The 14,481-nt window shown below is 44.8% G+C and overlaps 1 protein-coding gene across 1 annotated transcript; it reads left to right on the forward strand.

Moving 5' to 3' along the window:
- Positions 1 to 11,024: 11,024 nt before the first annotated feature.
- Positions 11,025 to 13,958, forward strand: LOC128448818 (zinc finger protein 37). Its single transcript, XM_053431600.1, has 2 exons — positions 11,025 to 11,426; positions 11,517 to 13,958. Exons 1-2 carry the CDS (start codon positions 11,243 to 11,245, stop codon positions 13,682 to 13,684), a joined length of 2,352 nt encoding a protein of 783 aa, XP_053287575.1. The 5' UTR covers positions 11,025 to 11,242; the 3' UTR covers positions 13,685 to 13,958.
- The last annotated feature ends 523 nt before the right edge of the window (positions 13,959 to 14,481 follow it).

Below are 14,481 nucleotides of genomic sequence, written 5' to 3' on the forward strand. Positions count from 1 at the left end.
GAGGAGCACGGGGAGGGTCACACTTAAGTAACCTTATCTTGTAATTGGGTTCAAGGTTAAGTGACCCTGGAGCACGAGGTCCGGGGGGGGTTAAGGTCACAGTGTCAGGCAGGAGGGGGAGCTTTTAATCACAGATGAGGCTGGAAATCAAGGACCCGGCTTTTGCTATCTGTCCAGGCCAGACCCATGCCACCCCCCATCACCTCCAGCCTCACCCTCGTTCACCCACACCCCACACGATGCTGACCGTGGGGGGGTGGAGCCGGGCGGGGTTCGGGGGTCTCGAGCGGAGCAGTTGCCAGGCAACCCGTATTCAAGCCAAGGTCTCTCAAGCTTTTAACCTCCACAAATCGATAGAGACAGCGAGTGGGCTAATATCCATCGAGCAGATGGGAAAATTAGGCGCAGGTCTGCCGGCAGGAGAGAGAGGAAAGACGTACGGTCGTCCTAACGATCACAGCATCACTCAGAATCCTCTAATTGAAAGTATGCACAGCGAGGGAAGAGCCCTGAGACGAGGGGAGAGGACGACGATGACGATGGAATTGCTGCGATAATGTTTTTTGGTGAAGCAACATTTCATCAAGCTGTGGCACTCTCCTCCTCTCCAGTGATATCCTCCTCTTCTTCATCAAGCATCACCTTCTTTCTGTTATCATCACTCACTCTTTCATGTCTTCTCATTTATTCCCTCCGTTCTATGTGTTTTCCAACGTTCTTAAAAGATCGTTCCTTTTGTTCTTTCGGTTTCTGAAGGTTTGTCTTTGTGAGCACATATATATTTTGTTTCCTGATAATGTGCCATCAAGAATTTGCAGTAATGCTTAAATAGCTTTCGTATCATCTTGTTTGTTGATTCGAATCAGCTCAATGTGACATTTATTAATAATTTAACCATTTTTGTCCAATTGAACTGCAATTACAAATCTCCAAATCCAATTGATGTGGTTATTTTTAAGAAAATAAAACAAATCCATACATTGCTTGGTAAAAGAGGAGTATATTTTTATTTTTCACAACTGCCCGACCCCCCCACCCTCCCCCTCTCACTCCCTGTCTTTTAGAGAGGGAGATGGATGACCACTGGTGGAGGGGTTCAGGCAGCATGACCCACAGACCTATCCATTGCCAAGGGCGAGGAAATAGCCCAGATTAAAGAGCTTGTAAATAATGGCCCATAAACATCTGCCTGTTAGCCCGGCCAATCCATCTCCGTCTCCCATCTGGTCCCCTCTCTCTCTCTCTCTCTCTCTCTCTCTCTCTCTCTCTCTCTCTCGCACTCTGCTGCTTTTGATTTCCTCATCGTGAGCGGTCCACAGGGCAAATGCATCATCAGACCAAAGTCAGTCATATTCCAACATAAACAAACACTGCGATTGACCCTCGGGTCGTGTACAGTTCAAATCACCACCAGTCCCTGCACCCATGACTTCATCCAAAGACAACAACACAGAGCATTAGCTTTGTTTTCTTTGCTTGGGTTTTCTTCTCGTTATTAGACCCCCTGTGTGTGTACTGCTCACTCAGATTAGCATATGGCATGTTCCTATTTAGGTGAAACCACAGCCGTGAATTCTACTAATTATTTTTGCATGATTACAGTTGTTTTTCAGTCCGACCTCCCCTTTTTTTTTGTTTTTGTGCCACAGTCAAACCTTCACCGGGGCTCTTGTTAGCTGGGTCTAATTAGGACCCCGCCCTGATTAGTAATTAGGCTTTGTTAATGTCGGGCTCCAACATCTGCTCCAAAGACTGGCCACTTGCTCTCCCACTCCCACTCCCCACTTCTCCTCCCACGGCGATGTGGTCTGGCTGGAGCTGTGGGAATCGACCCCTGGCACCGGTGCTAACCACCTCAGTCATGGCCTGACTGCAGGTGGCAAATTGGAGCAAACAAAGGGCCGACGAGCCTCATACTCGCTCAATGAGTCATTTCATGTCACATCCAAGGTCTAAACAGCTTCAAGTAAAACATGGACATCATCTTGTTCATTATGTTTAGTATTCTAGATCAAAACTCTTTTTGGAAGATTAATTTGTGCCTCTACAAAGTGAGTTTCGACCACCAGGGACCTGTCACTTATTCAGAGCAGTTTTTATGCATCTTAAATTATTACCATCAGGTGTGTGTGTGTATCACGATTGACGACATGATGGCTCCAAAAAAGTGAAGACAAAGCATTGCACTCGCCCCCTGGTGGCTGGCTGCAGCATAGGTCAGAAATCGGGCCTCCTCCGTGTTAGTGTAGGGGACTTGGACCCAAAAGTTGAAGTACAAATTCATTTTTCTCAAAGACAGTTTGTTTTGTATTAGGTAGTTCTTATCAAACCGATGTTCAAGTTGAAACATCACGATTGGATCTATCTTAACACATTTCATTTACACTGTATAGAGTGTGTAACATGTTGTGTCTCTGCTCTCACATCCACACGCTGTCACCTGGTGCCTGCTCATATCTTATGCACGTATTCTGCTTGCCTTGGCAAAGCCGTTCCTCGATGTTGGAAGGGAGCTGTGTGGAGGTGTTATCTGCAAACCTATGCAAAATTGGAAATGAGTGAAATGCAAGCTCGGGGAATCACCAAATAATGTATCGATCCCTGTGAACTTTGTAATTGTAAAAGTAGCAATCTTGTCCTTTTTGTAATAGCTGAGCAGACAGGGACTCTGTGACTTGGTGTCATGTACACGCAACACACAGAACAGTAAATCAAGACCTGGACCTGGACCAGAACCCGGAGGTCCTTGTAAATGACCCCATGCATACACCAATGGTTTTTATAATCGAAATATTTATATTATTATATTATTTTTATTCTGGGGGGGATAAAAGTGAATAAATCTAATTACCCGAAACATATACAGCTTTTGAAGCATCAACAAGATATACTGTTTTTCTTACTAGTATTCAAACATATTGAATATTGCATATTGAGGCAAACAATATTTTAAAAGAATTACAAACCAGATTACTTGATGTACTGCAGTGGTAATGACAGAATGCCGTGGGGCTTTATTTTGAAATTCCTATACCCACAGGAAGTGGATGTGAGAGCTGAGAAATGTACCTAAAATACAGTTTTTCATCCAGGAGGGGATTTACTGTATAGGCTGAATAACTTTGAGTTGTATTACCTAAATTATACTTTATAATCTTTAAGTGTGTCTCATCAGAAAGAAATATATTTGGCTGCTTGATTATACATTTTACATTCTGCATACACTTTTAAAAACCTCCTGTCTGAGTCATGTCTCATCTTCTTAAAACAATTGTCAACAATTATCTTTTCTTAATAGATGCCATGGGTTATCTGTTATAATTATATAAATTTATGATATTATTTCTATTATTTTGAGCAGAAATATCTTCTTTCAATATTATAAAACTTCCCTGCACAGTGTTTGACTTTGATTTGTCAGAGAGTAATTTAACAGCGTTTCATTTCTACTTCTGAAGGATCCGATCATTTCCTGCAGCCACTCGCTCCCGAACAAACTTTGACAGCCACTCTTTTGTGAGGTGTGTGTGGGGGGGGGGGGTCTGCAGGGCCGTCACTCATCTTTCTCCTCGCTGACACTCAATGTCACAACCGACACCGGCCCCCAGCGAGACTCATAAGTTTGAATGGGAGGCAGGTAAGTAGATTTTCCCGGCAGGTGAGCTCCATGATCTCACATCACTGAGAGGGACACTGTCCTTCACTTCTCAAATGAGCCCTCTAACCTCACACTGTCAAAATGACTGATCTTCCATCTTAGCGCCGGATCTCACTCAAGGTAAGGTGTCCAATGATGGCCGCTTATGTGTCTTACTTTAATGCATCTTCAAAATGGAGAAAACCATATTCTCACACTCAATATTCGTGCTGTTATTATAAAAATATTTAATCGTTTAATTTTTCATGCCGAAAGCCTTTTTCTTTCCCCTAAAATCTCCATCTCCTCGTTTCCTCTTTTAAGTCACGCGTCGATTCAATTTATGAGCTGCCATTTTTGACCTAGTGAATGACCCTACACCTTAAACACATTCCAATGGAGCCAACAAATTTATTTGGCAGATAAATCATTACTTACCAAATGCTGGTGGTGTGCAAGGTCACAGCCGTGGACGGGAATAAAAATGAAATTATAGCGATCGTAGGTTGAGCTGAGTGTCAACACCGATGTCCCAGGAGTTTGTGCTTCCACACAATTTAAATCTATATTTGAGACACTTATCGTCTGTATGCATCTTTCTAGATTATGTGCAAATAGAGCAGATTTAATACAACAAAGAAATACTGTATTTATATTTGTTTGTTATTAAAAGTATCTGGACGCGGCAGATGTTGTGCATTGGAATAATCCTGTTTCCAATCAAGTTTGACAGACGACTCTCTCTTCACCTATTCTACTGCATATTTAGTAATAACAGGCTTTGTTCACATTGCAGCTGAATGTCTATAACTTCTCATATGAGCAGTATTCATAAAATAAATGCAAAGAAAATATTTGATAAACCTGCTTGACTGGAAGGAAGTCATATTTTACAGACAATCATTATCGTGCAGAGCTCTCACTTCATTTTAATTCATCTTGAAAACAATGGCAGAATTTCTCAAATAATAAAGCAAAATTTGACCTTCAAAAGTTCATAAGAGGGGCATAAATAAATCCATTTATTGGTTGACATATTAGTTGATTTTGCAAAGCTCCAGATTACAATGAAGTTGTTTTTTCTAAATTCTAACTTTCATGTTTAAAGTTACAAAACAGTAATGGGGATGAAAAATAAACTATATATAGATAAGTCCTGGTATCTGCAGTTTTCCAGAACTGACTCTGTTTTGAAGCTCAAACTCAAACTTGTATTTCTCTGGTGTTTGCCTTCACCTTGTTTAACTCTGTGTTCCCTGCGCCTCAGGTTCATCAGCCTCATCTACTTCCAGTCTGTCTGCTCCACCACCTGCTCTGTTTGCCTGTTCCACCCGATATTCCCTCTGCCTGACCCCACTCCACTGACAACTGTGGCTCCGCTCCACAGTTCTTGGCTGAATCCTGCTTTTCGGTCCAAACTTAAATCAACATTACACATACGCTGCTTTCAGACCTGCACTGGACTCCGGCTGTTTTCCTGAAATTTACTTTAATTACTTTAATTTACTGGGCACATGTGAGTATGGAGCAAGAAAATTCACAGCAAATAAGAAGTCAACTTGGAAAGACAAAGAGATTCAAGAGCTTTTTGTGATCAGGGCCGACACCAGTGTGAATGGACTTCAAACAAAAACACTTCATTTGTCATGTCCTGACTCCTTTGTATGTTAAAGGAAAACTCCATAAAATATCTGTACCCAATTTCTGGTGTTAATATCTGAACATGACCAGTAAGTTGGACTCAACCTGCATGAGTGAAGGAAGCCATGCTGAGAAAGAGGCAGAGAGAAACGGTGTCCACACAGAAAAGGTATTTTCTGACTGCAAGAGTTTTGTGGCTTTCCACAGTGTGTTGTGTGTTTGTAGTTGTGTCGCCTGACAACGTGAGCAGAAGATAACGTGAACTTTGATGACCTCTCGGTTGACCCTAGTCCGGGTGGCCCAACTTAACCACTGACTTAGATTACACAATTTCTCTTTCTGTTCATTGACTGAGGAAAAGTGAACAAGCTTTAAGTCGACAGCTTTGCCACAATCACACACACACACACACACACAGACACACACACACACGGACGTCCAGCAACATTTCCCTCAGACGTATTTGTGGATGCACGTCAGCGTCAAGTATCAACAGATATTATTCTACAAACTGTTTGTATGATAATAATTCAATTCCCCCTCATTCCATCCAACCCCTGCTGTGTTGTGTTGCTTCGAAAGCTTTGATCTGACAGTGGAGCAAGTCATTATTAAGCCTGCACATCACACAGGTGGCTCCACGAGGCCCTAACACCTGTGAGATACCTCAACTGCGAGCTGGGTATAATTGATAACCCGTCATGTGAACATATGCACGGATCGGATACGATCAGGATGAATGAAATGAAATGTGCAGCCACCTCTTGTAATTCTTCATGGGTGGCGGTTTGCGAGGGGGTCACCAGGGGATGCTAATTTGATTTGTCTGACCAATCACCCAATAGGGCGGCTTATCCATGACCGCTGAACCTGTCAGTTTTCCAGTTGGCTGATCAGGGCGAGAACCTTCACTTGACCCCCCTCAGCCTGTATGGTAATGTCATATACGTGGGGGGAGGGGCGCTGGTCGGGGGGGGGGGGGGGGGGGGGGGATGCAGCCTGAGCTCAAGGCCATTGGCCGCTCTGCATCTTGTCATGTCCGTAATAAAACCCAGTGTCCTTGAGGAGAACTTGCAAAGAGGAATCTGATGAAAACATTTCGTGTGTTTATTATTTTTGAAAATATATGTGCAACAGTAAAAAATTTCATTATTCCTGATATGTACGTGAATCATTTCTTCTACTGGCCACTCTTATGGGATGGCAGCGTTGTTTGGTCGGTCCAGACTTAAATATATTTATTAAAAGTGTGAACAAGCATTCACAGGCTCCAGAGAAAGAATCCTGATGACGTGGGTGATCCCTCTCTTCTCATCTGGTGCCACCAGCAGGTCAAACTAAACAGCTACAGGACAGATTGGTCCAACATTTAGTTTTTTAACATTCTTCCCACACAATGAATCCTAAATTTGTGATTGTGATGCAGATATTTGTTGTTTTTGAATGAAATGTACCAACAGCAGTTCAGAGCTGTTCCTCAGATTTTTCCTATATTGCCATAATCGTGTCATCCTACGGCAGGAGTGGGTCGTGTGTTAGCATCGGTACTTCTGATAGCGGGCATTTAGGATTTAAACAAATGTGTAAATGACGCCGGATTTGAATGTCCTTCAATTATGTTGGCTGCAATGCTGTTTACCACTGAAACTCCAAAAGGGTTTTGTGGATTCAAACACTTCACCCACCTGCATCAGCGTAGTGATGAGTGAATTTCATGTTTTATTTTTCGTTGAACTATCCCATTTCCTGCATTTACAAAACGTCTGATCTAAAGTCTCTAGCAAAAGGCGAACACACACGCACATACATGTTGGCGGTCGTGGATAATCCCGTGCCAGGTATAGTTGATAAAAGCAGGTAGACAGTAAAGGGGATTTCCTGGTCAGACTCCAAAGCCCTGTGAAAGCATGCAGGGGTTTACATGGAAGTGCTGCGATCAGAGCTCTGCCGCTCAATTAGCTACTGTTGTAGGTTGGGGGGGGGGGGGGGGGGGGGGGGGGGGGAGAGCGAGCCGAGGTCCAAATCCTCTCTTGCAGGCCAAGCTGCGAGGATTAAGAATGGTTCCTGTCCCATGGCTGACCTCTTCAAAGCCTGCGCAGATGTCCTGATCCCCCCCCCCCCCACACACACACACACCACTCACCAACACTTACGCACACTCAAGCACCCCCCCACCATCTCCTCGAACTCTCTCTTGACCCCACAACCAAAACAAAGCACTCAGGTGATATCTCTTATCACGAGAGCACTCACCAGTTCTTTGAATTGGTATCTCTGGTATCTCATCTCGCCTGCAGTACGTCTTTCTTTCTCTTTGTCGCTCTGCCTCCTGCTCCAGAGACGGGTCCCTCCCTGTGTCCGCTGTCCTTCGGGCTGTGGGCACGGTCGGGTTTTTCTGAATGAGCATTGAAATAAGTCTGTCGTTCCCCACACTCTACTGCCCCTTGGTTGCAGTGTGTTTTCAACCAGGAGCCAAGGTCAAGAGACTCCGGCAAAGACAATGAGCGTGAAGTTTTGAATGACAAATCTCAGACAAAATAGGAAATACACTCTTTATATGGAGATCGCTGAGAGGGTCTGTGAGGTCGGCGGTGGTCCTCAAAGGTCACGACCCCTTTTTAGGGCTGTGAGTCATGTCTCGATCAAAATAATGGCCACCCAATTGGGGCTTCATTTAGGGCTAAGAGGGGCCTGATGGACAATGGATGGATTAAATCATGATAACAGCCAAAATCCAAGGTTATTTTCAACCAGTAAAGACCCTCAAACATTCAGTTAAAATAATCCAATGAGAGATTAGGTGTTTAAATCATTCTTTTCTGTATTAGTGTCTTCTTTGGTGGCCTAAAACTTGTCTCAGAAAGTGCACGGCAAGCACATAACTCCTCCAAGACTTTTATTTGGATCTGGTCCTAATTCCACACGCTCATAAATATCAGTCTCCTGAACATTTCAGATTTTTTCCTTCAAGATCCATAAATTAAATGTTAAATGTTGAAAAATGACCCTCTCTCACAATGGGAAAGAAAGTTTAAAAACAAAATCATGGATCCTTCCGTTAAGTCTTGTGGAAATCAGGGGAGTAAAAAATCCTGCAACCAATACAAATACAGATGAAAACAGATTGTCATGGATGGGTGACTTTTCTGCATTGGTATATAAAGGGTCCACTAATACTGTTTGTGGTGCTACAGTCCGAGGCCACTGCAATTCAATGGTGCAGAATGTCTTAATATAAATCTAATTTCTAGGGATACTGGGCTGAGCATGAAAAAAAAAGTTTCTACCTGTTTGGTTTTTACTTCTTTCCACATTTAACTTAAGAAAGATGTGAAAAAGCTGTTTTATTTTGTAGTATTTGCATGATGATGTTTAAAATCTGTCTAATTTGCCTGTTTCCATGTTATTCTAGCATCTCAGTCCTGTAACAGCAGCAGGAGAAGGACCATACGACAACAAGCTAATGTTTCATCCTAACTGCACTAGTATGTTTATATCCAGACTGATTAACCCAGAAAAGTGAGTGTAGTGTTTCTACATTTTATCTCAGGTTTGAAAAGAAGCACAAACAGGACGTAGAATGTCCAGATGTAGATGACACCTGTATGTGTTCAGACACCATCTCCATCCCATCAGCCGTCAGCTGCTCATCGTCCAATCTGTCCATCTTCCATTTCCTGCTGTCGCTCCTGCATTCACCGGCCCCATGCCGCGCCGTCCCCTCCATTCCTGCCTTCTTCCTCATTCCTTCCATCGCTCCCTCCCTTCCCCTCATTACCCCCCACCTCAGTGCGAGGCTGTCAGAGTTTTAGGGATTCGGTGAGCTGTGAAATCGCACAAATTGCTGTTGCTTTGCGTCTGGCCCGGCAACAGAGGGGGGAGATAGGGAGAGAGGGAGAAAGAGAAAGAGAGGGAAGGATTTTATGCTTCAACACTTCTGAACCTGAATCCCCCCCCCCCCATCCCATCCCTCCCTCCCTGTCTGCCCCTTTCTCCCCTTATTCACTCAGACATGGACAAGAACACGCACAGCTGCAAAATCTACACCCTACAGTCCAAACAACCCCCACCCCCCCCAACACACACACACATACACAGTCAACTTCTCCATCCCCCTCCTCCTCCATCACCACCACCTCTGAACATGTAACCACACCAACGCCCTCGCCATCCTCACGGTGAAGACACCTCCACCACTTTGCTTCAGCGTGCGGGTCACTTCACAGAACAACTCGACGAGAGGCGGCCGCCCTCGAGAGAGAGAGAGAGAGAGAGAGAGAGAGAGAGAGAGAGAGAGAGAGAGAGAGAGAGAGAGAACTCCCCCTCAACCTGAGGAGGGCTGTTTCCGCCACCTCCACTAAAAAGAGCAAAGCCCCCCACCCCACCCCAACACACACACACACACACACACATACACACACACCTCAAACACTGCACACATACACACACACATGCCCCCAGGAACACACAAAAAAAAACTTGCAAAAGGTCACAAACATACATGTTGTAACAGTTTTTTCACTCTTTATTATTCATGTTGTTTCTTGTTCGTGCCAAAGAGTAGTTGTCATGACCTCTGCTGCATTATTTGCAAGGATTATCATTATCAGCAATGAAAAAAAATACATCTTTCTTCAATGGTGTTACCTCCAGTGAGGTTATGGTTTTAACCCCTGTTTGTTTGTTTGTTTGTAAGCAAGATTACACAGAAACAACTGAACCGATTTCCACAGCTTCTGGTGGAAGGATGAGGAATGGCTCAGGAGCCGTATCTTAAGCTTTAGTTTAGCTTCTCTTCATTGGGTTCCTGTAACTTCTAGAATTGATTGTAGATTTTATTGCTGACTTTAAGGACCCGTTCTGGAATTCCTCTGAGGTAGATTTCACATCTTTGGACAACACACATGTCTTCAGCGCAGGCCCGACTCCACAGGTTGAGGCTGAGGACCAGAGGGGATCACATCCACTCTATGGAACCAACTTCCTGAGAAACTCCTTATCCTCTTTTAAATATCTTATTAAGAAACCAGGTGTCCCATCTCTCCTGATTCTGATCTCACAGTCTATTTTCTGATTGTTTTCTTTTAATCCTGCTTCTTTTGTGATCTTCAGATTGAAGATTAATTAGTTTGAATTTAATTAAATTGTTTCTTAATGATTGGTTTTTAACAGTTTGCCTTCCTTTTTTTTTTTTTTTTAATCTTTAATGAGGCACCTTAAGACCTCTTTTCCAAGAGAGGCCTGAGAACAAGAAACATTCACAATCAGCCACAAGCGATTACACACGAGCAACAACAAAACAACACAATAACGACACACGATTCCTAAAAAGACAACACATAGTAAATATTTAAAATCTCCAGGGGGAACATAAGACTGTAGCTTGAGGGAAGTTTGTAAATCAGTTAATTTGGTAAGTGCAACTGAATCCAGTTCTGCCAATATATACATGAGGGATGTCTAGGTATCTTGTGCTGTTTGTACTGGATTTGAATTAGTAACTAATAAATAATAAAGTAGTAAATATTTAACTTGTTAAGAGCCTTGTCACTGTGTTTTGAAAGGGGCTTAATAAATAAAGTGTTATTTATAACGACAGTATTATCATTATTATTATATTTATAATAAATATAGTTCAAGAGCTTTAGGGAGAATTTAATGTTTCAGTGCCCAACTCATCCACACTCCAATCCAGAAGGTGGCGGTAATGCGCAGAGAATCCTCCATTATTAATGCAGAAGTAGAACTGTAGTGCCACTGCAATGCTAACAGCTAACAGAAGAAGATGCTACTTGGCTAAACTCCTTTAGATCCTTGTTTTTAAAAGCGATCATGGTCTCGTTACCTTCACGACTGTTTGTTTTACAGTCGGCAGCAGTAAACTACACCAGTTACTTTAACTTAGTGCAGGTAACTATCTGTCTGTGAAGTTAGCTAGTTAGCTAGCTAGCTGGTGTCTCCAGAATGGACGCGTCCACAGCGACAGTCCAGGGTCTGAGGCGGTTTATCAGCGAGAGACTGACCGCTGCTGCCGCGGAGATACTCGGAGCTTGCGAGACAACCATCGCAGAGTACGAGGGGGAGATCGACCGTCAGCGCAGACTGTTGGACGTCATCTGGAAACCGGAAATCAAGCTGCACAGAACAGGTCCGCACGAGCCATGACAGTAAATAAAACACCACGCGTGCATTCCAACACTTATATGTGAGTCCTAAACACGTGTTCTGTCTCCTCTAGTGGCCCCACAGCAGGAGGAGCAGGTCTCTGAGGAGGAGAGGAGCCAGAGTCTGCACCAGGAGGAGAGGAGCCAGAGTCTGGACCAGGAGGAGAGGAGCCAGAGTCTGGACCAGGAGGAGAGGAGCCAGAGTCTGGACCAGGAGGAGAGGAGCCAGAGTCTGGACCAGGAGGAGAGGAGCCAGAGTCTGGACCAGGAGGAGAGGAGCCAGAGTCTGGACCAGGAGGAGAGGAGCCAGAGTCTGGACCAGGAGGAGAGGAGCCAGAGTCTGGACCAGGAGGAGAGGATCCAGAGTCTGGACCAGAAGGAGAGGAGCCACAGTCTGCACCAGGAGGAGAGGAGCCAGAGTCTGGACCAGGAGGAGAGGAGCCAGAGTCTGGACCAGGAGGAGAGGAGCCAGAGTCTGAACCAGGAGGAGAGGAGCCAGAGTCTGGACCAGGAGGAGAGGAGCCAGAGTCTGGACCAGGAGGAGAGGAGCCAGAGTTTGGACCAGGAGGAGAGGAGCCACAGTCTGCACCAGGAGGAGAGGAGCCAGAGTCTGGACCAGGAGGAGAGGAGCCAGAGTCTGGACCAGGAGGAGAGGAGCCAGAGTCTGGACCAGGAGGAGAGGAGCCAGAGTCTGGACCAGGAGGAGAGGAGCCAGAGTCTGGACCAGGAGGAGAGGATCCAGAGTCTGCACCAGGAGGAGAGGAGCCAGAGTTTGGACCAGAGTCTGGACCAGGAGGAGAGGAGCCAGAGTCTGGACCAGAAGGAGAGGAGCCAGAGTCTGGACCAGAAGGAGAGGAGCCAGAGTTTGGACCAGGAGGAGAAGATCCACAGTCTGGACCAGCCTCCGCCGGTGAAAGAGGACCAGGAGGAGAGGAACCAGAGTCTGGACCAGAAGGAGAGGAGCCAGAGTTTGGACCAGAAGGAGAGGAGCCAGAGTTTGGACCAGGAGGAGAGGAGCCAGAGTTTGGACCAGGAGGAGAGGAGCAACAGTCTGGACCAGGAGGAGAGGAGCAACAGTCTGGACCAGGAGGAGCCAGAATCTCCGGAGGTGATAGAGGACCAGGAGGAGATCTGCTCCAGTGAGGAAGGAGAGCAGCTAGTTCTAAAGCTGGAGGAGGATGAGGAGGATGAGGAGTACTTGCAGCTTGTTTCGAACAAGGGGCCTGATCCGGATAAGGTCTTGTTGAATCCTACGTCCGAGGAGAGACCCCACAGGGAACCAGAACCAAACGAGGACCAGCTCCTCCCTCTCGACTCTCCTGCAGCCCAGAGCCAGGATCTCAATCAAAACACACATGAAAACTCAAGATCATCTTCAGATCCGATGCGTTGCGTCCTAAAGAGGCGGGCAAAAAGCAAAAGGCAAAACCACAACCTCACCGTGTCAAAGATTTCCTCGATTATCTGCAACGAGGATTTCGAGTGCGACACGTGTGGCAAAGTCTTTAAATGGAAGTCACGATTGATCAAACACGCCAAAGTCCACACAGACGACCAGCCGTTCTCCTGCAAAACATGTGGGAAACTTTTCAAACACAAGCAAAGCGCTGCGTTCCACATGAGAGCGCACACGGGCGAGAAACCTTTCTCTTGCAAAACCTGTGAGAGAAGTTTCGCGTGGGGCAGCAGCTTGAAGATCCACATGCGAACGCACACGGGAGAGAAACCCTTTTGTTGCAAGATATGCGGGAAAAGTTTCCGATTTAGAGGAAGCTGGCGGGTCCACGTTAAAACGCACGGGAATGAGAGACCGTATTCCTGCAAACCGTGTGGGAAGACTTTCACATCCAAGGGTGGTCTGCAGTATCACATGAAAACCCACTCGGCTAAGAAGACGGACTCCTGTGCAATTTGTGGAAAAACGTTAAGTAGCGGAGCGCAACTCAAATTGCACATGAGAATCCACACGGGAGAGAAACCCTTCTCTTGTAAACCATGTGGGAAAGATTTCCGATTTTCCAATTCATACAGAAGGCACATGAGAACACACTCGGGTGAGAAGCCACTTGTGTGCGACGTCAGTGGGAAGAGCTCTGGTCTGTTGTCAAACTTACAACAGCATAAAAATATCCAAACTGACACAAAGCTACACACCTGCAGCACATGCGGGGAAGACTTCAGAATCGGGAGTGAATCGGAAGCTCACATCCGACTCGTGCACCCTGGTCAGAAACCAGTGTGAGGTAACAGAGATAAATAGACTTATAAACGATAACGCACATTCTCACATCACGTACTTGAAAATATGTATGGATTTTTATTCGCAAGAGAGACTAGCAACGTTTGCAATTGAGTGCAGTTTGAGTGTGGACCCTGTTAAAGAAAGAGAGTGAATCAAGATGTAGAAAATCTGTAGTCTCTCAATGTTACATTCCCTACCAATGTATAATGTTTTTACTATTTGTGTACCAATGCGTCAGTGCTTTTGTACTTTATTAAAGTTTCTTGAATCATGATTTTTGTTACATTTTCTTATGTCCATCACAACTATTGAATGTTCTCATCTGCATTTGTCAGCAGGATTATGCAAAAACTAAGGATTACCTCGAAACCAGGTGGGAGGATGCAGATTGGGAGGTTTTGAGACATGTTGGGGAATTTCTTAATAACAAATCCAGAGACCTTGATGAGAAATGATATTCAGAAGTGTGTGAAATCTGATGCAGCGTGATTTAATGTAATTTATCCGCTCTACTGAGGGATATTCTAGATTATAGTTTTCTATTCAAGTAACATTTCCTAAATACAGAGCTTATGAATTAAGGGAAATGGGCAAATTAAACAAACTAATGCTAAAATTCAAAGAACCTGAAAAACAAGCAGCATTCTCACAACGTCCTTGAGTTGAACTAGTTTGATTAGAATAAACATGCAGCCTGAAGCGCCTGAGGAAGTCATTGTTTAGTGTCCTGTTATGTTCTGCACTGCATCGTGCCAAGAACAGCAAAGCTACAGGAATTTGTCTCATCGTGACAAACA

This window comes from Pleuronectes platessa, chromosome 10 (assembly GCF_947347685.1).
Source record: "Pleuronectes platessa chromosome 10, fPlePla1.1, whole genome shotgun sequence".
Taxonomy (NCBI): domain Eukaryota; kingdom Metazoa; phylum Chordata; class Actinopteri; order Pleuronectiformes; family Pleuronectidae; genus Pleuronectes; species Pleuronectes platessa.

Bases quoted from the DNA above. Each gene is read 5' to 3' on its own strand.
- LOC128448818 (XM_053431600.1), top strand. From the start codon at position 11,243: ATGGACGCGTCCACAGCGACAGTCCAGGGTCTGAGGCGGTTTATCAGC. The intron at 11,427-11,516 runs GTCCGCACGAGC...TGTCTCCTCTAG, and splicing joins AATCAAGCTGCACAGAACAG to TGGCCCCACAGCAGGAGGAG.